The sequence below is a fragment of the Microcaecilia unicolor genome, chromosome 2, assembly GCF_901765095.1.
Source record: "Microcaecilia unicolor chromosome 2, aMicUni1.1, whole genome shotgun sequence".
NCBI classification, from domain to species: domain Eukaryota; kingdom Metazoa; phylum Chordata; class Amphibia; order Gymnophiona; family Siphonopidae; genus Microcaecilia; species Microcaecilia unicolor.
The window spans coordinates 498,731,438-498,755,264 of record NC_044032.1 but is presented as its reverse complement, the minus strand read 5'-3'; the positions used below and the strand labels follow the sequence as shown (position 1 = coordinate 498,755,264).

General features: G+C 43.6%; 1 protein-coding gene across 2 annotated transcripts in view; it reads left to right on the top strand.

The window, feature by feature from the left end:
- SORCS2 (sortilin related VPS10 domain containing receptor 2) overlaps positions 1–23,827 on the top strand; it is a 1,538,136-nt gene that overhangs the window by 1,414,595 nt on the left and 99,714 nt on the right. For both annotated transcript variants that reach the window (XM_030191157.1, XM_030191158.1), the window contains one exon: positions 3,887–3,994. In XM_030191157.1, the coding sequence (XP_030047017.1) occupies positions 3,887–3,994 (108 nt within the window). The remainder of the gene's footprint in view (positions 1–3,886; positions 3,995–23,827) is intronic.

Below are 23,827 nucleotides of genomic sequence, written 5' to 3'. Positions count from 1 at the left end.
GGATTTGGGTATTCCCAAAACTTGGATGTTTTTCTACCATATTGAAACAAAATAAAAATGTCTGGCTAAAAGTTAGATGGTTTAGTCTAGATCTGTTTCAATCACGACTAAGCCACAAAAAAGTTCCCTAAATGACCAAATGACCACTGGAGGCAGTGGCTGCTCTACCATTAGGCCAACTGAGGTGGGGGCCTCAGGCGGCACTCTCCATCGAGCGACATCTCCCCCCTTCCATCCTCAACCCTCTTCCCCATGTTTACCTTCTTCTTTTCTTTTCCTAAAGTCAGCAGCAATTCCCATAGGCTGCCCCAAGGAGGTTAGATTGATAACAGCAGACGGTACGAGGCTATAGCCCATTATATGGGTTGAAGCCAGTAGGTGTAGCTTGCTGGCACTATTCAGATTCACAAGTGTACCCAAAACAATAGCAAACGCTATTGAAATCAATAGTAAAAGATTATTAGAAATTATGGACTGCCTATGCTTGGTCCATCTGTAAAAAGTCAAAAGCTGTTCCAGTTGGATAGGCAGTGCTTTAAAAGGTGGAGGACAAAAGATTTTTTTATTTTTACTTATTTGATAGATTTTTAATTTATTTGAAAGAATCCCATATGGAGATATAAATATTGTGAAATCAAAACTGAATATCACTAAAACAGCTTCAAAAATAATTGCAGCTGCTGGAAACAGCACTAATAAAGGCTGTATTTTGTGCTCTTTTTTCCTACACTGTTCTATACAACACAAGTAATACATGGTCACATTTCAGTGAGGATATCCTGTTTACTAATGGGTTCATCTTAACTGTTGTTGTAATCTGCCATGGAAAGCCTGATGTTATAAAGATTGGAAGTAAAATTAAACTCTCATTAGGGCTTATGGAATCCCATGTTCACCTCATCTCTTTTGTACAAATGGATTATTCCGTTTTGAGCATGTTTCAGGGACAAGTGGTTTTCATAAGTCAAAATAATAAAAACAAATATTTTCTTTCATGCAGATCTCTCATTTGTTTAAACATAACTAGTGGCCCCTTTTACTAAGCCGCATTAGGCTCTACGCGTGCCCAACACATGCTAAAATGAACTTACCGCATGGCTAGCGCATGCCTCTTGCGGTGATTTTATTTTTGGCGCATGTCCGCTACACGTGTTGGAAAATATTTTTTATTTTTGGACGCACATAACGGACACGCACCAAGTGGCATCTGACGTGCATAGGTCCTTACTGTGCAGATTCCTTACCGCTAGGACGCATCAATTTTGATTTTGCCGCATGTCCATTTTCGGCAAAAACTTTAAAAAGGCATTTTTGGTACATGCGCTGAAAAATATTTCTGCGCACGCCCAAAACCCACGCCTACACTATCGCAAGCCACTTTTTACCGCGGCTTAGTAAAAGGAGCCCTAAATGGGCTATAAGCCCCTAATGCAGTCCATTGGTTTTCTTATATTTTGTCCTTGTGATGACTTATACTGTGCCAAAACTTGAAATACAGTAAGACAGAATAATTGAATCCAGTAACATCCAAAACTTATTAATTAACATTATAATTGTGTTCACATTTGGGTAATAACTGAGAGTGGCCTAGTGGTTAGGGTGGTGGACTTTGGTCCTGAGGAACTAAGTTTAATTCCCACTTCAGGCACAGGCAGCTCCTTGTGACTCTGGGCAAGTCACTTAACCCTCCATTGCCTGCTGCATTGAGCCTGCCATGAGTGGGAAAGTGCAGAGTACAAAAAAAAAATGCTGTTGAAAACTGACTAATAAAGAAATAAATATATATCACAGAACTGGAAAATGTTGGCACATTTAGACTGAGTCTCAACTTCTGCATGAAGGTAGCTCTGCCCTCATTATTTGATAGCTTTCATTTATATAGTAGTAATAAACTATATTAAGTACATTTTTATGATATACCACTATAATCCACAAAACAAAAGGAACACGTTCCCACAAACCATCTTTCTGCACAGGAAAAAAAAAAGATTTTAAATGCTCCCAGGTTTCAACCTAATTCATGTTTAATGTGGGATATAACTGCCATAAATAAGCAGATAAATAAATACATAGATAGAAACTCTGAATGTTGAGCATCTGATTCTCATAACATGATATTTGTTTTAGTGGCCAAAAATCTCTGTATGGATATAACACATGCTAGGGTGTCCCTATAATCAGCCCCTCCAAATGACACACTGATTATGATTTATGAAAAGTTATTCTGTTATTATACTTCCTCTGTGTACATCTGTATGCTGCTCAAGCTGGCATGTTTGAAAATATAAGTGGGATTAAATAAAAATGCTACCAGCAATAAAGAACGACAACGTGGATGCAGCAGCTCATCGGTTTGTTTTTGTTTTGAGTGTTTACAGAACGACGGCTTCACGAGGAAGGGGAAATGCAGACTAACCTGACTTCAACTTTTTGACATCATGCTATCTCCTGTTCTCAATCAAACCTCCTTGGGCTGCCCTGCCACCAATGCCGGCCTCTTCTCCCTACTTTGGCCCGCCTCTTGACATAACTTCCTGTTTTCTCAGAGATGGGATGCAGTACAGCAAAGAGGCCGGTGCCGGCGGCAGGGCAGCCTTTGGAAATCACTGCCGCTGTCACCTTTTAGAAAAGAAAAAAAGAAAGTAAATGCAGGGAAGAAGGTTGAGGAGGGAAGTGGGGGAGATGCCAGACCATAGTCAGGTAAGGGCTAGATTAGAGGGATTAAGGAATGCCCCCCCTTTACTCCCCCTGTGGTCACTGACCCCCTCCCACCCCCCAAAGATGTGAAAGAAACAGTACATACCAGCCTCTATGACAGCTTCAGATGTTATGGCCAATCCTATTAGAGCCTATTAGACAGCAAGCAGATCCCTGGAGTAGCCTAGTGGTCGGTACAGTGCACTGTAGAGAAGGGAACCCGGGCCCCTTACGCTTGTGGTAGAAAATGTGAGCCCTCTGAAACCCACCAAAAACCGACTGTACTCTCATATATGAGACACCTGCAGATATAAGGGCAATTGTAGTGGGTACAGTAGGTTTTTGGTGGGTTTGTAGGGCTCACCATACAATATAAGGAGGTAATGGTGAGATGTGTACCTGGGACCTTTTATGTCAAGCTCACTGCAGTGTCCCCTAGGGTGCTCCATTGCTTTGCTGGGATGTTTGTGTGGCTAGTCTACTAAGAATGTTGGCTCTCGTACATCCCAGTGGCTTGTTTATGTGTATTTTTACCTTGGACTTTTTTCAAAAATGATTCAAAATGTTAGACGTACTGAGCACGAAAACATCTAGCAAATGGCCATTTTTGAAATAAAAAGTTAGACGTTTTTCTGGTTTGAAAATGGCCATGTTCACTACTGGATTTTTGGATGTTTTCCATAAAATGGCCATAATTGAATTTAGACGTCATATCAAAAATGCCTCTCCATGTGTTCTTACAGTGTTCAAGGGTAGTTTTGCATTTTGCTTATAGCTTACCACATTTTCATAGCCACTGGCTTCATCCTCAATCTTTTCTAAGAGCTGCTTTCTTTGTTATTTCACAAAAAGGGTTCTTCATTTTGTATATTTGTTCCAAAGAAACAGCTTGTATCTAGAACATTTATTAAGGTATATGTTCATCAGCTGGTTTCTTACACCTTGGAAAAGTCACTTTACAGGGACCTCCACACTTTTTGTTCCTATTTATGTTAAAATACCTTTTATTTTTTAATTCATTGTATTGTACAAAGGCATGTAGAGTTTTCACACCAGAAGACACAATTTTTTGTTTATTATTTCCTTTTCAGATTGGACATGGAGATGTCCTTGAGGTATTATTCTTTGGAAGAAAAGCCTATGCATGATGGGTAGGAAACATGATTGAAAGATGTGTATATTTCTTTAGGTTCAGCATTGATGAAGGCCAGACTTGGAGCACTCACAACTTTACCAGCACTCCAGTCTTTGTGGATGGACTACTCAGTGAGCCTGGGGATGAAACTCTTGTAATGACGTGAGTTGTTATCTGATTGGCAGTAATTCTCTTTTCTGTTAGGTTTAACTAGCAGTGGGAGGCAACACTTGCCTTCGGTAACCTTACTCTGGTATCATTTTATAAATAATATTATGTTATAAAAAGTGGGCAAATAGAGAAAATAAGCAAATATTTTAAAAGTAACTGACCTGTAGCCTCTGAAGTGCTAAGGTTTCAAAATAGTGGCAAGAGAATCCTAAATGAGGGGACGGGATTTTCTCTGTCTATAATAATTGTAGGAAATTAATTTCCAAGATCATTCAAAATAACAAAGTGAAACTTGATCTTGATTGTGTTGTATAAAGAGCTCGATATAGTCTTAAAATTAGTGGTTAAATCAACTTGACACGGATAAATGTGGAGGAGTGGCCTAGTGGTTAGGGTGGTGGACTTTGGTCCTGAAGAACTGAGTTCAATTCCCACTTCAGGCACAGGCAGCTCCTTGTGACTCTGGGCAAGTCAGTTAACCCTCCATTGCCCCATGTAAGCCGCATTGAGCCTGCCATGAGTGGGAAAGTGCAGGGTACAAATGTAACAAAAATAAAATAAATGTGAGATGAATGTTCTGCTGAACTTCATTTGCATTGAAGAAGAAAGCAGTCAGTGAAATTTCCAGTGTCTTCTGGTACTTTTGGAGAAACTAGCTTGCAAATACTGATCTGGTTCTACAGTTGTGGTTATATGGATAGGCATCCCACATCTTGACTTTTAGTTGTTTTGGGGGAGGTGGAGAGGGAGAGTTTATTATATTCTTACTAGATTAACTTCCAGAATTTTATAATTTAGGAAAAGCAATGCCAGCTATACATATCCTTGTACTAGCCAATACCCCATTGAAATGTCGACAAAAAATGTTTTACTCATGTTGGGAAGACGAGTGCATCAAAGGCTTAAGTTGGTGGGGAGTACTTCCTTTCTCCCCACCTTTCTCCCCAGTCAGCACCACTGGATAAAGCCTAGTCTCTGCTGCATGGAGCAGAGTGGTGGAGCACAGAGGTAAAGTTTCTCACATACACACACACAGACCTCAGCCTTCTATCCCCTTTCCTCTCACTTAACAAGCCATTTTCCTAGCTTCTCTCTCTCATCCTAGTCTCCTCGTCTCACCCAAACCTATCACTCTCTCTCTCACTCCACCTCCCCACCCTGGTGCCAGCACTTTCTCCCTAGTCAAACCTCAGCATACTCTCCAAACCTGACCCCAGTATTCTTCTCCTTTCCTTCCTCCTCTTTCATAGACTATGACTAAGATCAGTACAGCTTTCTCCTTCTTTGGACTTGCTGGGCCACTGCGTTCACATCTCTCTGTAAAGCAGAAGCCTATCAATGACTACACTAACCTGTTAAATTAATGGTTAACGCTGAATAGAAAAATAGCAAACAAATCTAGGGGCCCTTTTACTAAGCCACGTAGGCGCTTACGCACATCCTACACGTGTTAATTTTGAACTACCGCATTGCCCGGGCAGTAATTTCATTTTTTATGTGCATCCGCTACGCGTGCCAGAAAATCTTCCACTGCGCAGCACTAACCGGGCGGTAATCGGCATTGTACGCACCCTGACGATTACCTCCTGGTTAACATGTGAGACCTTACCACTAAGTCAGTAGGTAGCGGTAAGGTCTCAGCCCCAAAATGGAAGCGCACCAAAAATGGACCTGCACACGTCCAATACACACATCTACACCAGTGCAGGCCATTTTTTGACACACCTTAGTAAAAGGACCCCCTAATTGGGCAAATATTCAGTTAGATCATTGCTTTTTAATCCTTTCTTGGCAGCAAACCCAGCTGGTCTGGTTTTCAGGATTACCACAATGAATATGCATGAGAGAAATTCATTCAATCTATGCAAATTTATCTCTTTTCATATCCATTGTAGTAATACTAGGTATGCTGCTTGGGGAGGGTTGAGAAGAGGATTGAGAGTAACTGCATTAGATTTTGGGGAATTTTAAGCCAAACACCTGTACAATTAGGTTGGTCGGAAAATCAAGTGAAAGGCAACCAAATAGATTTACCCAATCAAATGTCCTGCTTAGCAGGTTTTTCAAAATAAACCTGATGGGCAAAATTTCCATAGTTTCCAATTTCTTGTCTGAATATCTATTGTTTTAGCTCTAATAGAACAGGGAGCTTAAATGCTGCAGGGGGTTAATTTTCAGGATAACAAAGACATGTAGTTGAACTGGGTTCTAGGCCAAATTCGTGCAGATGAAGTTCATGGGTATTCCTTCTAGCTATCCTGAAAACCAGACCTGCCTTTCTTTTTCGAGGACTGGCTTCACCCAACCCCTGCCCTAAAATATTTGAAAAGACTAAAAAGCACGTAGAACATTTCTCAGTACAACAGCAGTATTAAAATATACAGCAATATAGTAATAAGACAAACCTGTTAGCATTTGATATGTGTTTGTGATTACTTTTCTGTCTGTACTGCCTTGCACTGTAGGTTAATATTCCCTATGGGAGTTCTGCAGCAGGAAATCAAATACAGTCTATGGATCTATGTAAGAAAATGCAGTTATACTAGCCACTAGCAACTCCACTTAGAATTTTAGTGTACCCTGAAAAAAAAACATACCTTAGGAGAACAGTCTGTTTATATTCTGAATTTATTTTGATGTTATTAATTATGCCGCATCTGCATAATGAGGGTTTTTTGTTTTCAGTTTTTCAGTCTAATATTAGGACAGCAAAATTCTTCACTAGTGCTGCCTCATGCAGAATATTTAGCAAACAGCAAGACAGATAGAACACTGTTGTTCTACCCCAGATTGCTTGAGGGGACCTGAGTAGTCCCTCAAACTTGCCAGTGTTAAACCTTTGTTATTCTAGGTGCCCTTTTATGAAGTGGCAGTAAGCCCAACTCGGGCTTACCACTCGCTAAAAGGGAAGTACCGCCGGGCTACCGCAGCAGCTCAGCAGTAGTTCCCTCCTCCAATGCATGCCATTTCTGGCGCTTCAAAAATATTTCAATTTTTGTAGTGCCGGTATGTACCCAGCAGTAATCGGTTACCTCCAGGTTAGCGCAGGAGCCCTTACCACCACCTCAGTGGGTGGCAGTAAGTGCTCCCCCCCTTGAAAGGACCATGCGGCAAGTGCTTCACTTGCCGCACTGCCATTTCTTGAAAAAAAACCAAAGACCTGCCTTTTACCCACTGCTGTAAAGGGGGGCCTCAGCACGTATCAGAAACATGCACCAGTGCCAGCGCAGGCCTCCTTTTGCCGCAGCTTTGTAAAAGGACCCCCTGATTAAGATATTCAACTGCTCTGTTGGTGTGTTTTCAAAAAACCCCAAAAAACAATAATACATCCTTAAGCAAGAATAATTAAGCATCTAAAAATTTGAAAGGGTTTCTGAAACATAGGTAAAATTGAATATAAGCCTAGTAGAACACTGCAGTCAGCTGATACTCATTTACTGGCATTCCCGGGGTCTTGTAAGGCCTGTATAGTTTCAGCACGCGACAGTGCTTTTTATTTTTGTGCTCTGGTTCTCTGGAACCAGCTCCAGGTCAAGTTGAAAACCTATTTTATCCAGAGATTTTGGACTGACGAGTGAGGATGGTAGGGAACGCATGAGTGTGGCCTGAGAAAGATGATTCTGGTGCATGTGGATCTCTGCTCTATACCTAATGGAGTTCTTTTTGGTTTTAAAGTTTTTATTGTAAACCACTCTGATCTTTGTTGAATAGACTGGTATATCAACAGTCTCATTTTCGAAAGAGAACGGCGCCCATTTTTCGACACAAATCGGAAGATGGGCGTCCTTCTCCCAGGGTCGTCCAAATCGGTATAATCGAAAGCCGATTTTGGACGTCCCCATCTGCTTTCCGTCGCAGGGATGGCCAAAGTTCAAGGGGGCATATCGGAGGCATAGCGAAAGCGGGACTTGGGCGTGCCTAACACATGGACATCCTCGATCCATAATGGAAAAAAAGGGCATCTCTGACGAGCACTTGGACGACTTTACCTGGTCCTGTTTTTCTTATGACCAAGGCACAAAAAGGTGGCCCAGATGACCACCGGAGAGAATAGGGATCACCTCCCCTTACTCCCCCAGTGGTCACTAACCCTCTCCCACCCTCAATAAACATCTTTCAAAATATTTTTTGCCAGCCTCAGATGTAATACTCAGGTCCATCACAGCAGTATGCAGTTACCTGGAGCAGTTTTAGTGGGTGCAGTGCACTTCAGGCAGGCGGACCCAGGCCCATCCCCCTCCCTACCTGTTACGTTTGTGGAGGAAACAGCGAGCCCTCCAAAACCCACCAGAAACCCACTGTACCCACATCTAGGTGCCCCCCTTCACCCATAAGGGCTATGGTAATGGTGTACAGTTGTGGGTAGTGGGTTTTAGGGGGGGGGTTGAGGGGCTCAGCAGACAAGCTAAGGGAGCTATGTTCCTGGGAGCATTTTATGAAGTCCACTGCAGTGCCCCCTAGGGAGTCCGGTTGGTGTCCTGCCATGTCAGGGGAGCCAGTGCACTAAAAATGCTGGCTCCTCCCAAGGCCAAATGCCTTGGATTTGGCCGGGGTTTGAGATGGCTGACATAACTTTCCATTATCGCTAAAAAACGACGCTGGCCATCTCAAACCCCGGCCAAATCCAAGGCATTTGGCTGGCCATAACCGTTTTATCAAAACAAAAGATGGCTGGCCATCTTTTTCAAAAATACGGGTCTGGCCAGCTGTTTGCGGCACCACCAAAATACATCGGCGGCCATGTATTTCGCCGGTGCCTTTCGATTATTCCCCTCTATGTATCATGTTTTGAATGGTGAATGTCCTGAATACTTACTGTTCCACCTTGATGAGTAGAAGAACTATAAATTGTTCCCCTTTTGCCTTCCCTTCAGCTAAGGGTATTAAGAAATCTAAGATCTTTGATAAGCTCTTTGCCTATCAAGCCCCTAAAATCTGGTGAGCATATATTTCTTGTTTTATGAACAATCTGGAGTATGCACATTTTAGAAAGATGTTAAATACCTCCCTTTTTAAGAATTTTTTTTGTTAGTTATGATTGAGCTTTGACTATTTGTTGTTAACTTTTTCATCAAGAGGTTGTCTTGATTTTAATCTTATTGTAAACCGCTTTGAACTTTTGGTATTAGCGGTATATAAACTGTAACCTGTAACCTGCATTACAAGAAGCCCATCTATCAGCGTCAGTCAATATGTTTATCTTAGAACTGTTTGACTTCCTGTCCTCTATTTTAATTCCAGTGTCTCAGAAGCATAAAAAAACAGTTGCTTTAGGAAGTGTGCCTGGTGCAGCAGTAACACTCATGACTTGTACTTGTCATGTGTAGAGCCCAACCACAATAGTCCTAGCTGTGCAATGCACCAAAACTTGACAGCTAGAGGATTCTGTGGTCATCAGTAGTATATGAAGAGGTTCTTGAGTTCATCTAAGTCCAATTCAGATGGCATTAACCTCTTTGGCCCCTGAAATTTCACCAGACACTGGAGATGTTTTAGCATGGTGGAAGAATTATTCCCTCTTGAGAATGAGCATCGGAGAGGCTGCCAAGACAAATAAATTCTATGTTTTGTCTAATGCAAGCAAAGGATTTCAATGTATTAGAATCAGCGTTGAGGGACACTGATGTGGAGTACTGAGCAAAGGTGAAAAAGAATCCACATTGATCCCTGTTGATGAGCGATGCTAGAAATGGGGGACATTTTGGGGGCTGTCATAGCACCTCCTAAGCATCCCTGTAGAGGACCACTCATTCTCAAGCAGATCCAGGGAAATTGCACCAGACTTCAAATGCTGAGTCCCAGCCACTAATATGCTTCAAGTGACCCAGGTGGATATTGCATCTCATTCTACACCACAAACAACGTTGTCTTTGGAAATATCTGAGGAAGAACTGGATAGAATTATCAAGGAGATGTTAAACCACCATCTATAAAATATCACTGCATTAGCACTGTGGAGACAGCATGGGCAGGAATGAGTGTGAATCATTCCTGCCTCGACTAGTCACTAGACCACCAAGGTGGTAAGGTAGGCCCAGAGGGGAGCCTGTGGGTGGGTCCAGGAGGGAGGCTTCTTCTGTTTGGGGGGAGGGAGGGAGGAGGTGATAGCTTCTTCGGTGTGAATGGGAAGAAGGAGGGAGTGGGGCCTGTTCCTGGGCCGGTTTTGGTTTTGCCTACAGTTTTATCTGCAAATTCAGTTCTAGCTGAAACTGGAAAAACCCCAAAGTGGACTATGTTGCCGGAAATTGTGGCCAAGACAACCAACATAGTGAGATTCAGAAGAGGTTTGGGCAAGTCATAAAAAGTGATTAGCTAGTTACGCTTGGGAGAGCCATTGTTCACCCCTGGAAATGAGCTATGGGAAATAACATTTTGGGATCTGATGGCTACTTGTGACCGAGACTGGTCACTCAGAAGAGGAAACCAAAGTTATGCAGAAAAAGCAGTCAGTCCACAAAAGCAGAACACATCTTCAAAGGTTAAAAGGTTTCTGAAAGATGCCATTTACACATGCAAGTAGTGAAATCACCATTTATTCATGCAAACCCCAAAAGCGATGCTGTTCTTTTTGTACATGTGTTTCTAGATCATGGAGCAAAAGGGGCACTCAGGGAGCACAAGGCCATAGGGGAGAGACTGAATGAATTCTTTGCTTCAGTCTGTACAAAAGAAGATGTAAGAGATCTACTTGTACCAGAAATGGTTTTCAAGGGTGATGATGTGGAGGAACTGCAAGAAATCTCAGTGAATCTAGAAGACATAGAGGGGCATAATCTAACAGAAACGCCTATCTCCATGGGCGTTTATCTCTGAGAACGGGTCCGTGAAGGGGCGGACCCAAGCGTATTTTCGAAAAAATTAGACGTCCATGTTTTATTCGCCAAGTTGTGAGCTGGGCGTTTTTGCTTTTCAGCGATAATGGACAATGAAATCGCCCAGCTCAAAAACGAATAAATCCAAGGCATTTGTTCGTGGGAGGGGCCAGGAGTCGTAGTGCACTGGTCCCCCTAACATGCCAGGACACCAACCAGGCACCCTAGGGGGCACTTTTACAAAAACAGAACAAAAGGTAAAAGAGCTCCCAGGTGCATAGCACCCTTCCCTTGTGTGTAGAGCCCCCCAAATCCCCCTCAAAACCCACTGCCCACAAGTCTACACCATTACTATAGCCCTAAGGAGTGAAGGGGGGCACCTACATGTGGGTACAGTGGGTTCGGGGGGGGTTGGACGACTAAGCATTAAGCAGCACAATTGTAACAGGTAGGGGGGGGATGGGCCTGGGTCCACCTGCCTGAAGTCCACTGCACCCCCTAACAACTGCTCCAGGGACCTACATACTGCTGCCAGGGAGGTGGGTATGACATTTGAGGGTCAAAATAAAAAGTTGTGAAACATCATTTTTTGAGGTGGGAGGGGGTTTATGACCACTGGGGGAGTCAGGGGAGGTCATCCCCGATTCCCTCCAGTGGTCATCTGGTCATTTAGGGCACTTTTTGGGGCCTTATTCGTGAAAAAACAGGGTCCAGGAAAAGTGCCCTAAATTCTAGCTAAAAACGCATACTTTTGTCCCATTATCTGTGAAATGCGCCCATCTCTGTTCGGCAGATAACCACGCCCCAGTTCCGCCTTCGCCACACCTCTGACACGCCCCCATAAACTTTGTCCGCATCCGCGACGGAGTGCAGTTGAAAACGTCCAAAATCGGCTTTCGATTATACCGCTTTATTCGTTTTTGTGAGATAAACGCCCATCTCCCGATTTAGGTCGGAACTTGGGCGTTTTTCTCGTTCGATTATAAGCTGGATACTGATCCAAATTGACAAATTAAAGAGTGGTAAATCACCTAGACCAGATGGCATGCATTCAAGGGTACTGAAAAAACTCAAACATGAAATTGCTCATTTGCTGTTAGTAACCTCTTAACTTCTCATTAAAATAGTCCGAAGTACCTGAACATTGGAGGGTGGCCAATATAACGCCTATTTTTTAAAAAGGGTTTCAGGGGTGATCCGGAAAATTACAGACCAGTAAACCTGACGTCAGTGCCAGGCAAAATAGCTGAAACTATTATAAAGAATAAAACTACAACACATAGACAAACATGGGACAGAGTCAGCATGGATTCAGTCTTCTTGACTCACCAATTTGCTTCATTCCTTTGAAAGCATAGTAACATTGTAAATGACGGCAGATAAAGACCTGCACCGCTTCCAGTCTTTTTACATCTTTAGCAAGATATGGCCACCTTCAGATTCTCAAGCTGTTTATAAACTCTTTCTTCCATAAACGGGACAGTATCCACTCCATTCCCAGATATTCCCTTGGCAGACGACCTTGGCCCTTCTCCAGGATTTTCCTCTGTGAACACCGCAGAGAAGTAATTGTTTAGCACGTTTGCTTTATCCTCATCACTCTCCTCATAGCCATTCTCATTATCTTGTGGTCTTGCAATTCCATTCCTATCTTTCTCCTTTCTTCAATAAGGCGGTGGCCGTAGCTAGAAGGTTGCTAGGCTGTATAGGGAGAGGCGTGACCAGCAGAAGAAAAGAGGTGTTGATGCCCCTGTACAAGTCGTTGGTGAGGCCCCACCTGGAGTATTGTGTTCAGTTTTGGAGGCCGTATCTTGCTAAGGATGTAAAAAGAATTGAAGCGGTGCAAAGAAAAGCTACGAGGATGGTATGGGATTTATGTTACAAGACGTATGAGGAGAGACTTGCTGACCTGGACATGTATACCCTGGAGGAAAGGAGAAACAGGGGTGATATGATACAGACGGTCAAATATTTGAAAGGTATTAATCCGCAAACGGACCTTTTCCAGAGATGGGAAGGCGGTAGAACGAGAGGGCATGAAATGAGATTGAAGGGGGCCAGACTTAAGAAAAATGTCAGGAAGTATTTTTTCACAGAGAGGGTGGTGGATGCTTGGAATGCCCTCCCGCGGGAGGTGGTGGAGAGGAAAATGGTAACGGAATTCAAACATGCGTGGGATAAACATAAAGGAATCCTGTTCAGAAGGAAGGGATCCTCAGGAGCTTAGCCTTGAATGGGTGGCAGAGACGGTTGGGAGGCGGGGCTAGTGCTGGGCAGACTTATACGGTCTGTGCCAGGGCTGGTGGTTGGGAGGCGGGGATAGTACTGGGCAGACTTATACGGTCTGTGCCCTGAAAAAGACAGGTACAAATCAAAGTAAGGTATACACAAAAAACTAGCACATATGAGTTTATCTTGTTGGGCAGACTGGATGGACCGTGCAGGTCTTTTTCTGCCGTCATCTACTATGTTACTATGTTACTATCCAGCTTATAATTGAAAAAGAAAAACGTCTATATTGTGACCCAAATCGGGAGATAGATGTTTATCTCACAAAAACGAATAAAGCGGTATAATCGAAAGCCGAATTTGGACGTTTTCAACTGCACTCCGTCGCGGATGCGGACAAAGTTGATGGGGGCGTGTCGAAGGCTTGGTGAAGGCGGAACTGGGGCGTGGTTATCGGGCGATCAGAGATGGGCGCCTTTCGCCGATAATGGAAGAAAAATATGCGTTTTTAGCGAGAATTTAGGGAACTTTTCCTGGACCCTGTTTTTCCACGAATAAGGCCCCAAAAAGTGCCCTTAATGACCAGATGACCACTAGAGGGAATCGGGGATGACCTCCCCTGACTCCCCCAGTGGTCACAAACCCCCTCCCACCACAAAATATGCCGTTTCACAACTTTTTATTTTCACCCTCAAATGTCATACCCACCTCCCTGGCAGCAGTATGCAGGTCACTGGAGCAGTTATTAGGGGGTGCAGTGGACTTCAGGCAGGTGGACCCAGGCCCATCCCCCCCCCCATATGTTACACTTGTGCTGGTAAATGGGAGCCCTCCAAACCGCCCCCCAAACCCACTGTACCCACATGTAGGTGCCCCCCTTCACCCCTTAGGGCTATAGTAATGGTGTAGACTTGTGGGCGGTGGGTTTTGAGGGGGATTTGGGGGGCTCAACACCCAAGGGAAGGGTGCTATGCACCTGGGAGCTCTTTTACCTTTTTTTTTGTTTTTGTAAAAGTGCCCCCGAGGGTGCCCGGTTGGTGTCCTGGCATGTGAGGGGGACCAGTGCACTACGACTCCTGGCCCCTCTCACGAACAAATGCCTTGGATTTATTCGTTTTTGACCTGGGCGCTTTCATTTTCCATTATCACTGAAAAACAAAAACGCCCAGCTCACAAATTGTCGAATAAAACATGGACGTCTATGTTTTTCGAAAATACGGTTCGGTCCGCCCCTTCACAGACCCATTCTCGGAGATAAACGCCCATGGAGATAGACGTTTTCATTCAATTATGCCCCTCCACGTATATCTGAAAAAGGTCTTGTCACCTCTCTTTACATCTTTAGACATTTCCCTCTTTGCTTCTTTGAGTTTAATCCGATAATCTTTTCCGTGATCCTCTCATTGCGTTCTTTTGTATTTTTTGAAAAAAGCCTCTTTTGATCTTATTGTTTCAGCTACTTGTTTGGAGAACCATATAGGCTTCCTGTTTCTGTTGTTTTTGTTTACTTTCCTTGCGTAAAGATCAGTTGCCATATTTATAGCAGCCTTTAGCTTTGACCACTGATTTTCCACTTCTCCTACACCTTCCCATTCCAACAGCTCCTTCTTCAGGTATTCCCTCATTTTATCAAAATCATTACGTCTGAAATCCAGTACTTTGTGCATCCGCACTCCGCTTTTGCTCTTATATCAAACCATATCATGTGATGAATGGTGAGGTAAGGATTGTAACCTGTGCATTGTGTTTGGTTGTGATAACTGTATTGAATTTCTTTGAGTGTACATTTGGACTATCATTGCGTTGGACCCCTTGGGTGGGATCTGGGGGATGTTTTCAGGAGGGCTTCACTGATCGTCCCTTGACCAGGTGGCCTTTAACTTTTTGAAGTGGAATGTTTGTGGGATAAACTCCCCAGTTAAGAGGAAAAAACTTCTTATGGCCATGAGGCATCGGGGGGGTTGCTTTTGCAGCAGAAACATCTGACCCCACAGGAACATCAGAAGATGCAGAGAGAATGGGTAGGACACTGCTATTACTCCTCAGCCCCAGTGTCCCACCAAGCAGGGTGGCAATTCTGATTAATAGGCTGTACCATTTCAAGAACATCATTTGTATACTGACACACAGGGCATGTGGGTGGTCCTCCAACTTTTCCAGATAGAACTTTCTTCCCTACTTTGCTTAAATTACTTTTGGGGCTAACTTGTACAATTATCGGGGGAGGGGAGAATTTTAATGCAGTAGCTGATCCGCTGCAGGACAGAAAAACTTTCTACAATCCTTGGACCACAGCGGTTTGATGAGGGGGGGTGGGGGTGGGGGTGACCTCCTTTGTCCCAGTTTAGATGTTCTGGACATCTGGAGAACAGTACACTCGAGAGAGGCTTGGTTTACACATATTTCTAGGACGCATTTATCTGAAAGTAGGTTAGATTATATTTTATTATCAACTGCGTTATTCCCATAGGTACGAGGGGCCAATATTGTACCACTAGGAATCTTGGACCATGCACTCATGCAAGGGGAAAATCTTCCATGCTGAGAACCCCACCCATTGTGGCATACACCAGTCCTTCTAGCTGAGGATACTGATTTCCAAGCCTACATCCTTAAAAAATGGGATGAATACTGTCAGAATAATGTGCTCCACTGTGATACCCCGGGTCTTCTCTGGGAAGCAGGTAAGGCCGTTATAAGGGGCGATATCATTTCTTACATAGCTTCCCATATAAAACGTTTCAATCTTCAAATTTTACAACCAGGGGCGTATCTGGAATCCGGCGGTAGGGGGGGCCAGAGCCAGAGAGGGGGGGCACATTTTTGCCTCCCTCCTCCCCCCCCCCCCCCCCCCCCCCCGCCGCCGCCGCCGCCGCCTCTCTCTCTCCACCCCCTCCCCGCCGTCAACCCTCCCCCGCTGCTTACTTTTGCTGGCGCCGAGGTCCCGACCCGCAATCTCCGTTTTTCGTCTTCCTCCGTGGCCATGCTTCCAGGAAGTAACGCTGCAGTGCTGATTCGTTGACTCCAGTTCGACGTCTGACGTCAGACGCCGAACTGGATTCAACGAATCAGCACTGCAGCGTTACTTCCTGGAAGCATGGCCACGGAGGAAGACGAAAAACGGAGATTGCGGGTCGGACCTCGGCGCCAGCAAAAGTAAGCAGCGGGGGAGGGTTGACGGCGGGGAGGGGGGCCAGGGCGAAATCTGCGGGGGCCCAGGCCCCTGTGGCCCCACGCAGATACGCCCCTGTTTACAACTACAACAATAATTAAGAAAGGCTCAACAAGCCTTAGCAAACAATTTAAAGCTGTACATAAAGAGCAATTTAGGCAAATTTAGACACAACTAAATGCCCTGCTTCACCAACGCACCATTAACACAATGCGTTATGGCCGACATCACTTCTTTTGTTATGGGAATCGCATGGGAACCTGTTTGGCCTATTTGGTTAGAACACAATTAGGTCCCTAGATTGTACCTAGTCTGAAGGACCAAAGGGGTACTAAGAGCACGTGTAATAAGCAGATTAGTTATTTTTTTCCATAAGTTTTACCGCACCTTATATATGGCAGCCATGATCCTGATTCCAAGGATCTTCAGTTTTTGAACATGGTCCCCTTTCTGACACTGATGAAGGAGAATTTGGCTATCTTGAATGCTCTATTACATGTGGGGGAGATGCAAAATGCTATCTGTGTGGCACCTGCGCACAAAGCGCCAGGGCTGGATGTTCTTACCTTGGAACTTTTCAAGATACTGAATCTCCCACTGTTGGCTACCTTATTACGGTTATATAATGAGGCACTGGAACATGGTTGTCTTCCCTATATGGTAAGGGGGTTTCAACCCAGTTCTCTATTAGATTGTAAGCTCTTTGAGCAGGGACTGTCTTTCTTCTATGTTTGTGCAGCGCTGCGTACGCCTTGTAGCGCTATAGAAATGCTAAATAGTAGTAGTAGTAGTAGTAGTCCTCGGGGCACACCCAGCCAGTCCGGATTTTCAGGATATCCTGAAAACCCAGACTGGCTAGGTGTGCCCCGAGGACTGGGTTGAAAACCTGTGCATTAGGGGGAGCAGTGGTGATCCCCATACTAAAACCGGGTCAAGATCCACTTCTTATTGGCTCATACAAACCAATCTCATTATTAAATACTGATTCCAAGATATGTGCAAATGTTTTAGCAAACAGGCTTAGTGTAATTATCCCAGACCTGGTTGCCCCACACCAGGTGGAATTTGTTTGGGGTAGAAATGCGACATGCACCATTCGCAAGATTATTACAGCACTTACTTATGTCACTCAGCAGCACACAGATGCTCTCTTAATAAATTTTGATTTAGAGAAAGCATTTGATCATGTTTCTTGGCCCTATCTTTGGGAAGTACTTGCCCATTTTGGTCTTCATGGTCTTATAGTCACTATGATTCACTTATTATATACGGCGCCCTGGACTTAGTTTCTCGTTAATGCTGTCCTCTCCCCCATCTATTGACGTTCCCTGCCCCCCATTTTGTTCATTTTATGTATGGAACCCTTGGTGTTGAAACTTCACATGGATGACACTGTATGGGGAATACCAGTGGGACTGATTGGTTTAAACTAACATTGTTTGCTGATGACTTGTTAACGATGTTGACAGAGCTGCAGACCTCCTTAGCCTTGGATATTTTATTGGGTTTGGGGCAGGCCTCGGGCTTGTGGATCAATATGGATAAGTCAGAGGATTGCCTGGAGATCTTCCGGCGTGCTGGCGTGGGTCCTTCCTGCTAAGGTGGTCCGGAACATCCCTGCAATATTTGGGACTGCACATCCCTAGGGAGCTCCATCTCCTCAGTGGATTAAATGTAGTCCCCCTTTTATTGGAGACTGCATGACTCTGTGATCGCTGAGCCCCCCTTCCAGTGTCATTGTGGGGGGAAATCCATTTTTTGAAGATGATTATATTACCAAAATGGCTGTACATGTTGCAAAATTTGCCTATTATTTTGAGGTTACAGGATAGGAGATGCTGGAATAAGTTGACCTGTCATTTCCTATGGAGTGGTAAATTCCCCCGTGCCTCCCTGAAACAACTCCAACTTTTGAGGCGGGAAGGTGGCGTGGGCTTACCAGATCAACAGATGTATAATGTTGCTTGTAATATGCGATTTGGTAGAGATTGGATTTTTTCACACATCATTATTCTGTGATAAACTCTTTGAACAAACACTATTGTCGACTTTGTCACTAAATTACATCATACAAGGTTGGACGCGGATTTTGTGGAGACATCCAGTGATCTGTCCCCTGAGATGGGCATAGAGGCGTTTTCGACAACAGTTTTGCCTCCCTGTCAATTGTTCTTTCAGTTAGGGGCAATCATTTTTTTCAACTTTGTAGGCTTTAATTGGACAGACTCTTATTTACAATGGCTGCTTTATATGTACTTGTAATGTTTTTCTAAACGGTGTATGAGTTTCTGAAATACGGAGGTTAAAAATAGTACAAAATATGGCCAAGTTAATTACAAATTCCAGAAAATACGATCATGTAATACTTATGCGTCTGGAGCACTGGTTTCCTGTTACACATAGAATAACATTTAAGATACTTGTCTGTACACAAAGATTTTCATTCAGTTTTTCTACAGTACTTATCTCGGTTTTTCACTCCCTACGTTCTAGGTCATTACATTCTTTGCAACAACACCAATTAGTAGTACCATCTGTTCGTGTCATTTGCTCGGACACTATCCAATCTCAAATTTTTAGTGTGACCTGCCTGTCACTTTGGAATGCTCTTCCTATTCTTCTTAGATTGGAGCACTCATTGGAGGTGTTTAGAAATAAATTAAAGACACTCATTTCAGGATGCCTTTAGTCCTATGTGACCTTAGGTCTTTTTTGCTCCTGTGCACACAGGGAGGACTGACAGTGGGTCAAGGCTCTCTAGTTTTATTGTTATTTTGTTTTACTTTTCTGTCAACCATTGTGTTTTCTTGTTATTTTTATTATTTTAACATAGCATTGTAAACCACCTAGACAGTCTTCTAATTGGGTGGAATATCAAATGATAATAAACATAAACATGAATGTCCATTTTATAACCTAGATACAAAATTGTAGTTCACATGTGTGAAATAGCAGTATAGTTTATCCACAGCTAAGACATTATTTATTTATTGGGATTTATTAATCACCTTTATGAAGAAATTTACCCAAGGCAGTGTACAGTAAGTACAGTTTAACATCAAACTTACAATTTTGTTAACAGCATAACAATATACACACTTAACAGCACTGAAATTCAAATAACAGAGATATAATACGATGTCAGCATAATAGTGATGGAATATCTAATAAGCAACAATTAGAGCAATCAAATAACATTGTTATGATATAATGCTTTTGTACAACACAGCTTACCATATAGCTGAGGGGCCAAATGCAGATATATAGATGGAGACAAGATGTATGATATAGAGTCAGTTGGAATAAATAAATTTGTGGCTAAACTAAAGGTAAGTTCTTTGTACAGTTAATCAAGATATAAGGGACAGGACTAACTTACAGTGGTTGTAGAGCGTATAGTGGAGAGACATCTGTCTCACCGATTTGCCTGGTACCTTGCTGCTGGACACTCTGTACTCTTTCAAGGATGCCCCAACTGTTCATCTTGCTTAACGTCTTGCGTGAATATGAGCTTGCCAGTTATTATAGGCAAATTCTTATTTTTCCTCTTTGTGTAGAATTAATGCATGATGGGCAACTGGCTGCATAAAGTGAAACCAACTTATGGGCCCCACATGACCCTGCTCCAAAAACACACACCTCGCATCCCAGAACTGTTGGACTACAAAATCTCGTGCTGAGCCTGAACACATTTCTTTGTGCAGTCTTCCAGCACCACATTATCTGTCTTCATTTTTAGGGATTGTCATCTCGTTATATGGGTTTCTAATATCATCACATTTAGCAGTACTTACTGGGTGATGTGTGTGTCACATTATCACAACCATATTGAGTTTAAGATTATTATTTATTGAAGAGATTTATGGACTTCACTGACCACTAATTGCACACAGCAGTTTATATATGGATCAGTTGCAACACTGCAGTTCCCGTTGGTGATCGATTGTAGCTTAGAAGATTCTGTTTTAGTTAGTCAAACAATACACAAGCCTATCTACTAATCTGTACTAACATTTTGCCATTAATGAATGTTAACAGCAACTTTTAGTGCATAGTAATGGTAAAATATTAGCATTATAATTTGGGAAGACACAAGAGAAGTAGGAGACACAATCGGAATCACGTTGTATTACTGTGTACAGATACCACACCATTTTAATATGTATTAAAGTAGTACGTGTGGTCCTTAATGTACACGATTTTAATGGGTATGGCCAGTGAGTATGCCCAGTCTCTTCCTTCCCTGACTGCTGTATAAAGTGCAGCTTTGAGCTCTGCACTTCTCTCACTGCTGTGAGGTGATGATACATTGCAGGACCTCGGAGAGAAGGTTTAGAACAGAGGAGAGAGCAAAATGTCACTTTATTTGGAGGTTTGCCTGATTCATCTCCTTTCTGTTTTGTCTTGAATATATTTGAATATGAAGTAAGTGTGCAAATGTTTATAGCATTTTGTGTATCTTGTCTAATGACTTTAAGAAAGAGAGGAGTGGCTAATTGTGAAAGGCAAAAGTAAGGCAAGTGTAAGGGAGTGCATGAGCATGAAACAGGTGTGAGTGGGATGGATGCTTATAGCCAAGACACAGGTCAGTACAGATCAGTTGGGGAGAGAAAAGAAGGAAAGAAGTGTCAGTGGACTGCTCAGGAGAACAAAAGGAAGCCTGGGAGTGTCAGAGGGAGGAGAGAAGCGGTGGGTACTAGCCAGGCCACTATAAGTAGATTATGGGAGAAACTATCCCTCTAATTCTATAAGTGGTGCACAATTGCATGTTTAGTTATGAATCGTGCCACTTATGCATGCAACTTAATTACTCAATTGGCCCTTGATTGTTGCTTAATTGGTGATAACCATCAATAATGTTCTTATTTTATTTATTTATTTTGACATTTATACCCCACATTATCCCGAACATACTTGAGTTCAATGTGGCTTACAATAAATAAAACAACATACAAGGTTTACAATACCATAAACAAAATATCAAGTAAGAGCAGAGTAACACAATAAGATACAAATGAGAACTAAATAATAAACCACTGATGGCCAGTTATAATATGACATACTGCATCAATGGGTAGAAACCTCTCAGGAAACTTTCCAGTCTCTTACAAAATACCAAGTAACCAGGCTGACCCTTGATTTCCATTGGCAGTGAGTTCCATCACTTGGCATCTTGGTATCGAAAGTCTGCGGAGTGAACCGACTTATATTGCATTCTTGAAATCTGGAAGGTGAAGTCTACGGTAGTTCCTAGAACCAGAAGTTATATTGCGTAGGGCAATAGTTATTAAGGGCTGCATATTAATTGGGTTTAACTAGCATTAATTGACACTAATTTGCAGTTATGTGTGTGAGTTATAACACTGTTCTGTAACGTATGTGCACAAATTGTCTAGCACGTAAATACCCAGAGAGCATTCATGTGGGAGGGACATGGGTAGATCGACTATTCTAGCATTCACCTTTTAGAATACTATCAGTTATGCACACACAAAGTACCTCATTTAGGCACCTGCCATCAGGGCCGCCAAGAGACAGAGCCGGGCCCGGGGCAAGGCTGCCGCAGCTGCCACCCCACCCCCACCCCCCTACCTTCCTGCATCTGCTCCTCTCTCTGTCTGTCACTCTTCTGTTCCTATGTGCGGGGACCCAGGCTATCATGTTTACATGATCAGGAGAGAGGGAGCAGAACCTTCTGGTGTTGGGCCCCCCTTGGAGACTGGGCCTGGAAAATCTTGCCACCCCTGCCCCCATCCTCAGGAGCCCTGCCTGCCATAGACATGGTGTAAATGGTCATCCCTATGTTGGTGCATAAATACCGACTTACCCTAGTATTCCATAAGATCAATTACATGCTTAATTGCTGTTACAGAGTTCACGCTTAGTGCACAAAAGTGGTCTTTTACTAAGCTGCTGTAGCATTTTTAACTCGTGGTAGAAATCAGCTGGCGGTAAACACCGAGATGCCCATTATTATTCTTGTGAGTGTCTCGGCGTTTACCACCAGCTGATTTCTACTGTGAACTAAAAATGCTACCATGGCTTAGTAAAAGACCCTCAAAATGTTGGCGCCTGGCTTTAGGCAACCTTCCTTGAATTGACCCCTATATGCATAGAGGGGCATTTTTGAAAGGACATCTAAGTGCCCCACCCTCCCCCCCAAAAAAGCCCAGCACAAAATATCCAAATCAAACGGCCATTTTTGAACAGGAAAAATGTTGGGATTTCATGTTTGAAAATATGTGAGAAAGACGTCCTTACACTGGAGACATCCATCCTGAATAACCATTTTACAAATGGGGAAACCAAGGGACAAGGAAGTCTGTCTGGCACCATTCTTATGAAAATGGCCACACAGACATCTTTTTCTCCCAACAGACACAGGTTCAAATCCCACTGTAATTTTTTTTGTGTGTGTGTGTGTAAATATAATCCCTCCAAGAAGAGAAAAATATCTACTGTACCTCAGGGCCGCCGAGAGGGGGGGCAAAATTCCCCGGGCCTCCAAGGGGGGCCTGGCGCTGGGGTCTCTCTCCTTCTCTTGCTTTCAGGCCACTGGCGCTGTAGTCCCCGGTCTCACCTGCCTGCCCTCAGCTTCGTCGACAACCCCCCTCCGTCCGCCACCGGGCCCCCTGCATTCAAATCGGCAACGCCTCACCTCCATATGAAAGCGGCAGATCGTCTCCATTCGGGCCCTCCCTCACTGTGCCCCGCCCTCGCGGAAACAGGAAGTTACATCAGACGAGGGCGGGACACAATGAGGGAAGGCCCGAAGGAAGGCAATCTGCCGCTTTCACACGGCGGTGAGGCACTGCCGATTTGAATGCAGGGGGCCTGGTGGCGGACGGAGGGGGGCTGTTGACGGGGCTGGGGGTGGGCGGGTGTAGGCGGCAGCCCTGTGGGCGGCCTTGCCCCGGGCCCGGCTCAGTCTCTCGGCAGCCCTGCTGTACCTGAATGTACACCACTTCAATACCTTCAGCTTGCAGGTCCTATATCTTTAGGTCTAGTAAGTATTTTTCTATTCCTGGAGGGAACCCCAGAAAAAAAAATAATAGCACTACAGTGGGATTTGAACATGTGTCCAGTGGTGTGCTGGAGCTGGCTGTAAACTTTTCTGGAATTTTGTGAGCCGGTTGTTGAGCCCTCCAGTGTAGCTCGTATGGCAAGAAGAGGATGAAGTGAACTGGTACACAGTAGGTCACTTCCTCCTCCTGCGCTGGCTTAGACCCAACTGTTGATGTTAACCATGATCCCGCCACATGCTGCAGTAATATTGTGCTTTATGATCTATGCTATATGATCTTTCCCTGTTGTTGTGGTGTGTTATACTGGGCATTTTGCTAGTAGGCTATATTAGATCACCATCTAGTGGGCAAAGCAGGAAGAATATATTACATAGTCACTAGGACTGGGTTTACAAATGCGTAGCAAGAAATAACAGGGCTGGTTTGTTCATTGTAATGGTTTATTCCATATTTTATTTAGAATTAAAGTAGATTTAAACAATTAGAGAAAGCATGCAGAGCATGGCTCATGCGATTCTTCCTAACGCCTCTGCATGTTAATGCATATGTGGATGTTTGTATATGGCTCAGCTGGGTGCTTTTTTTG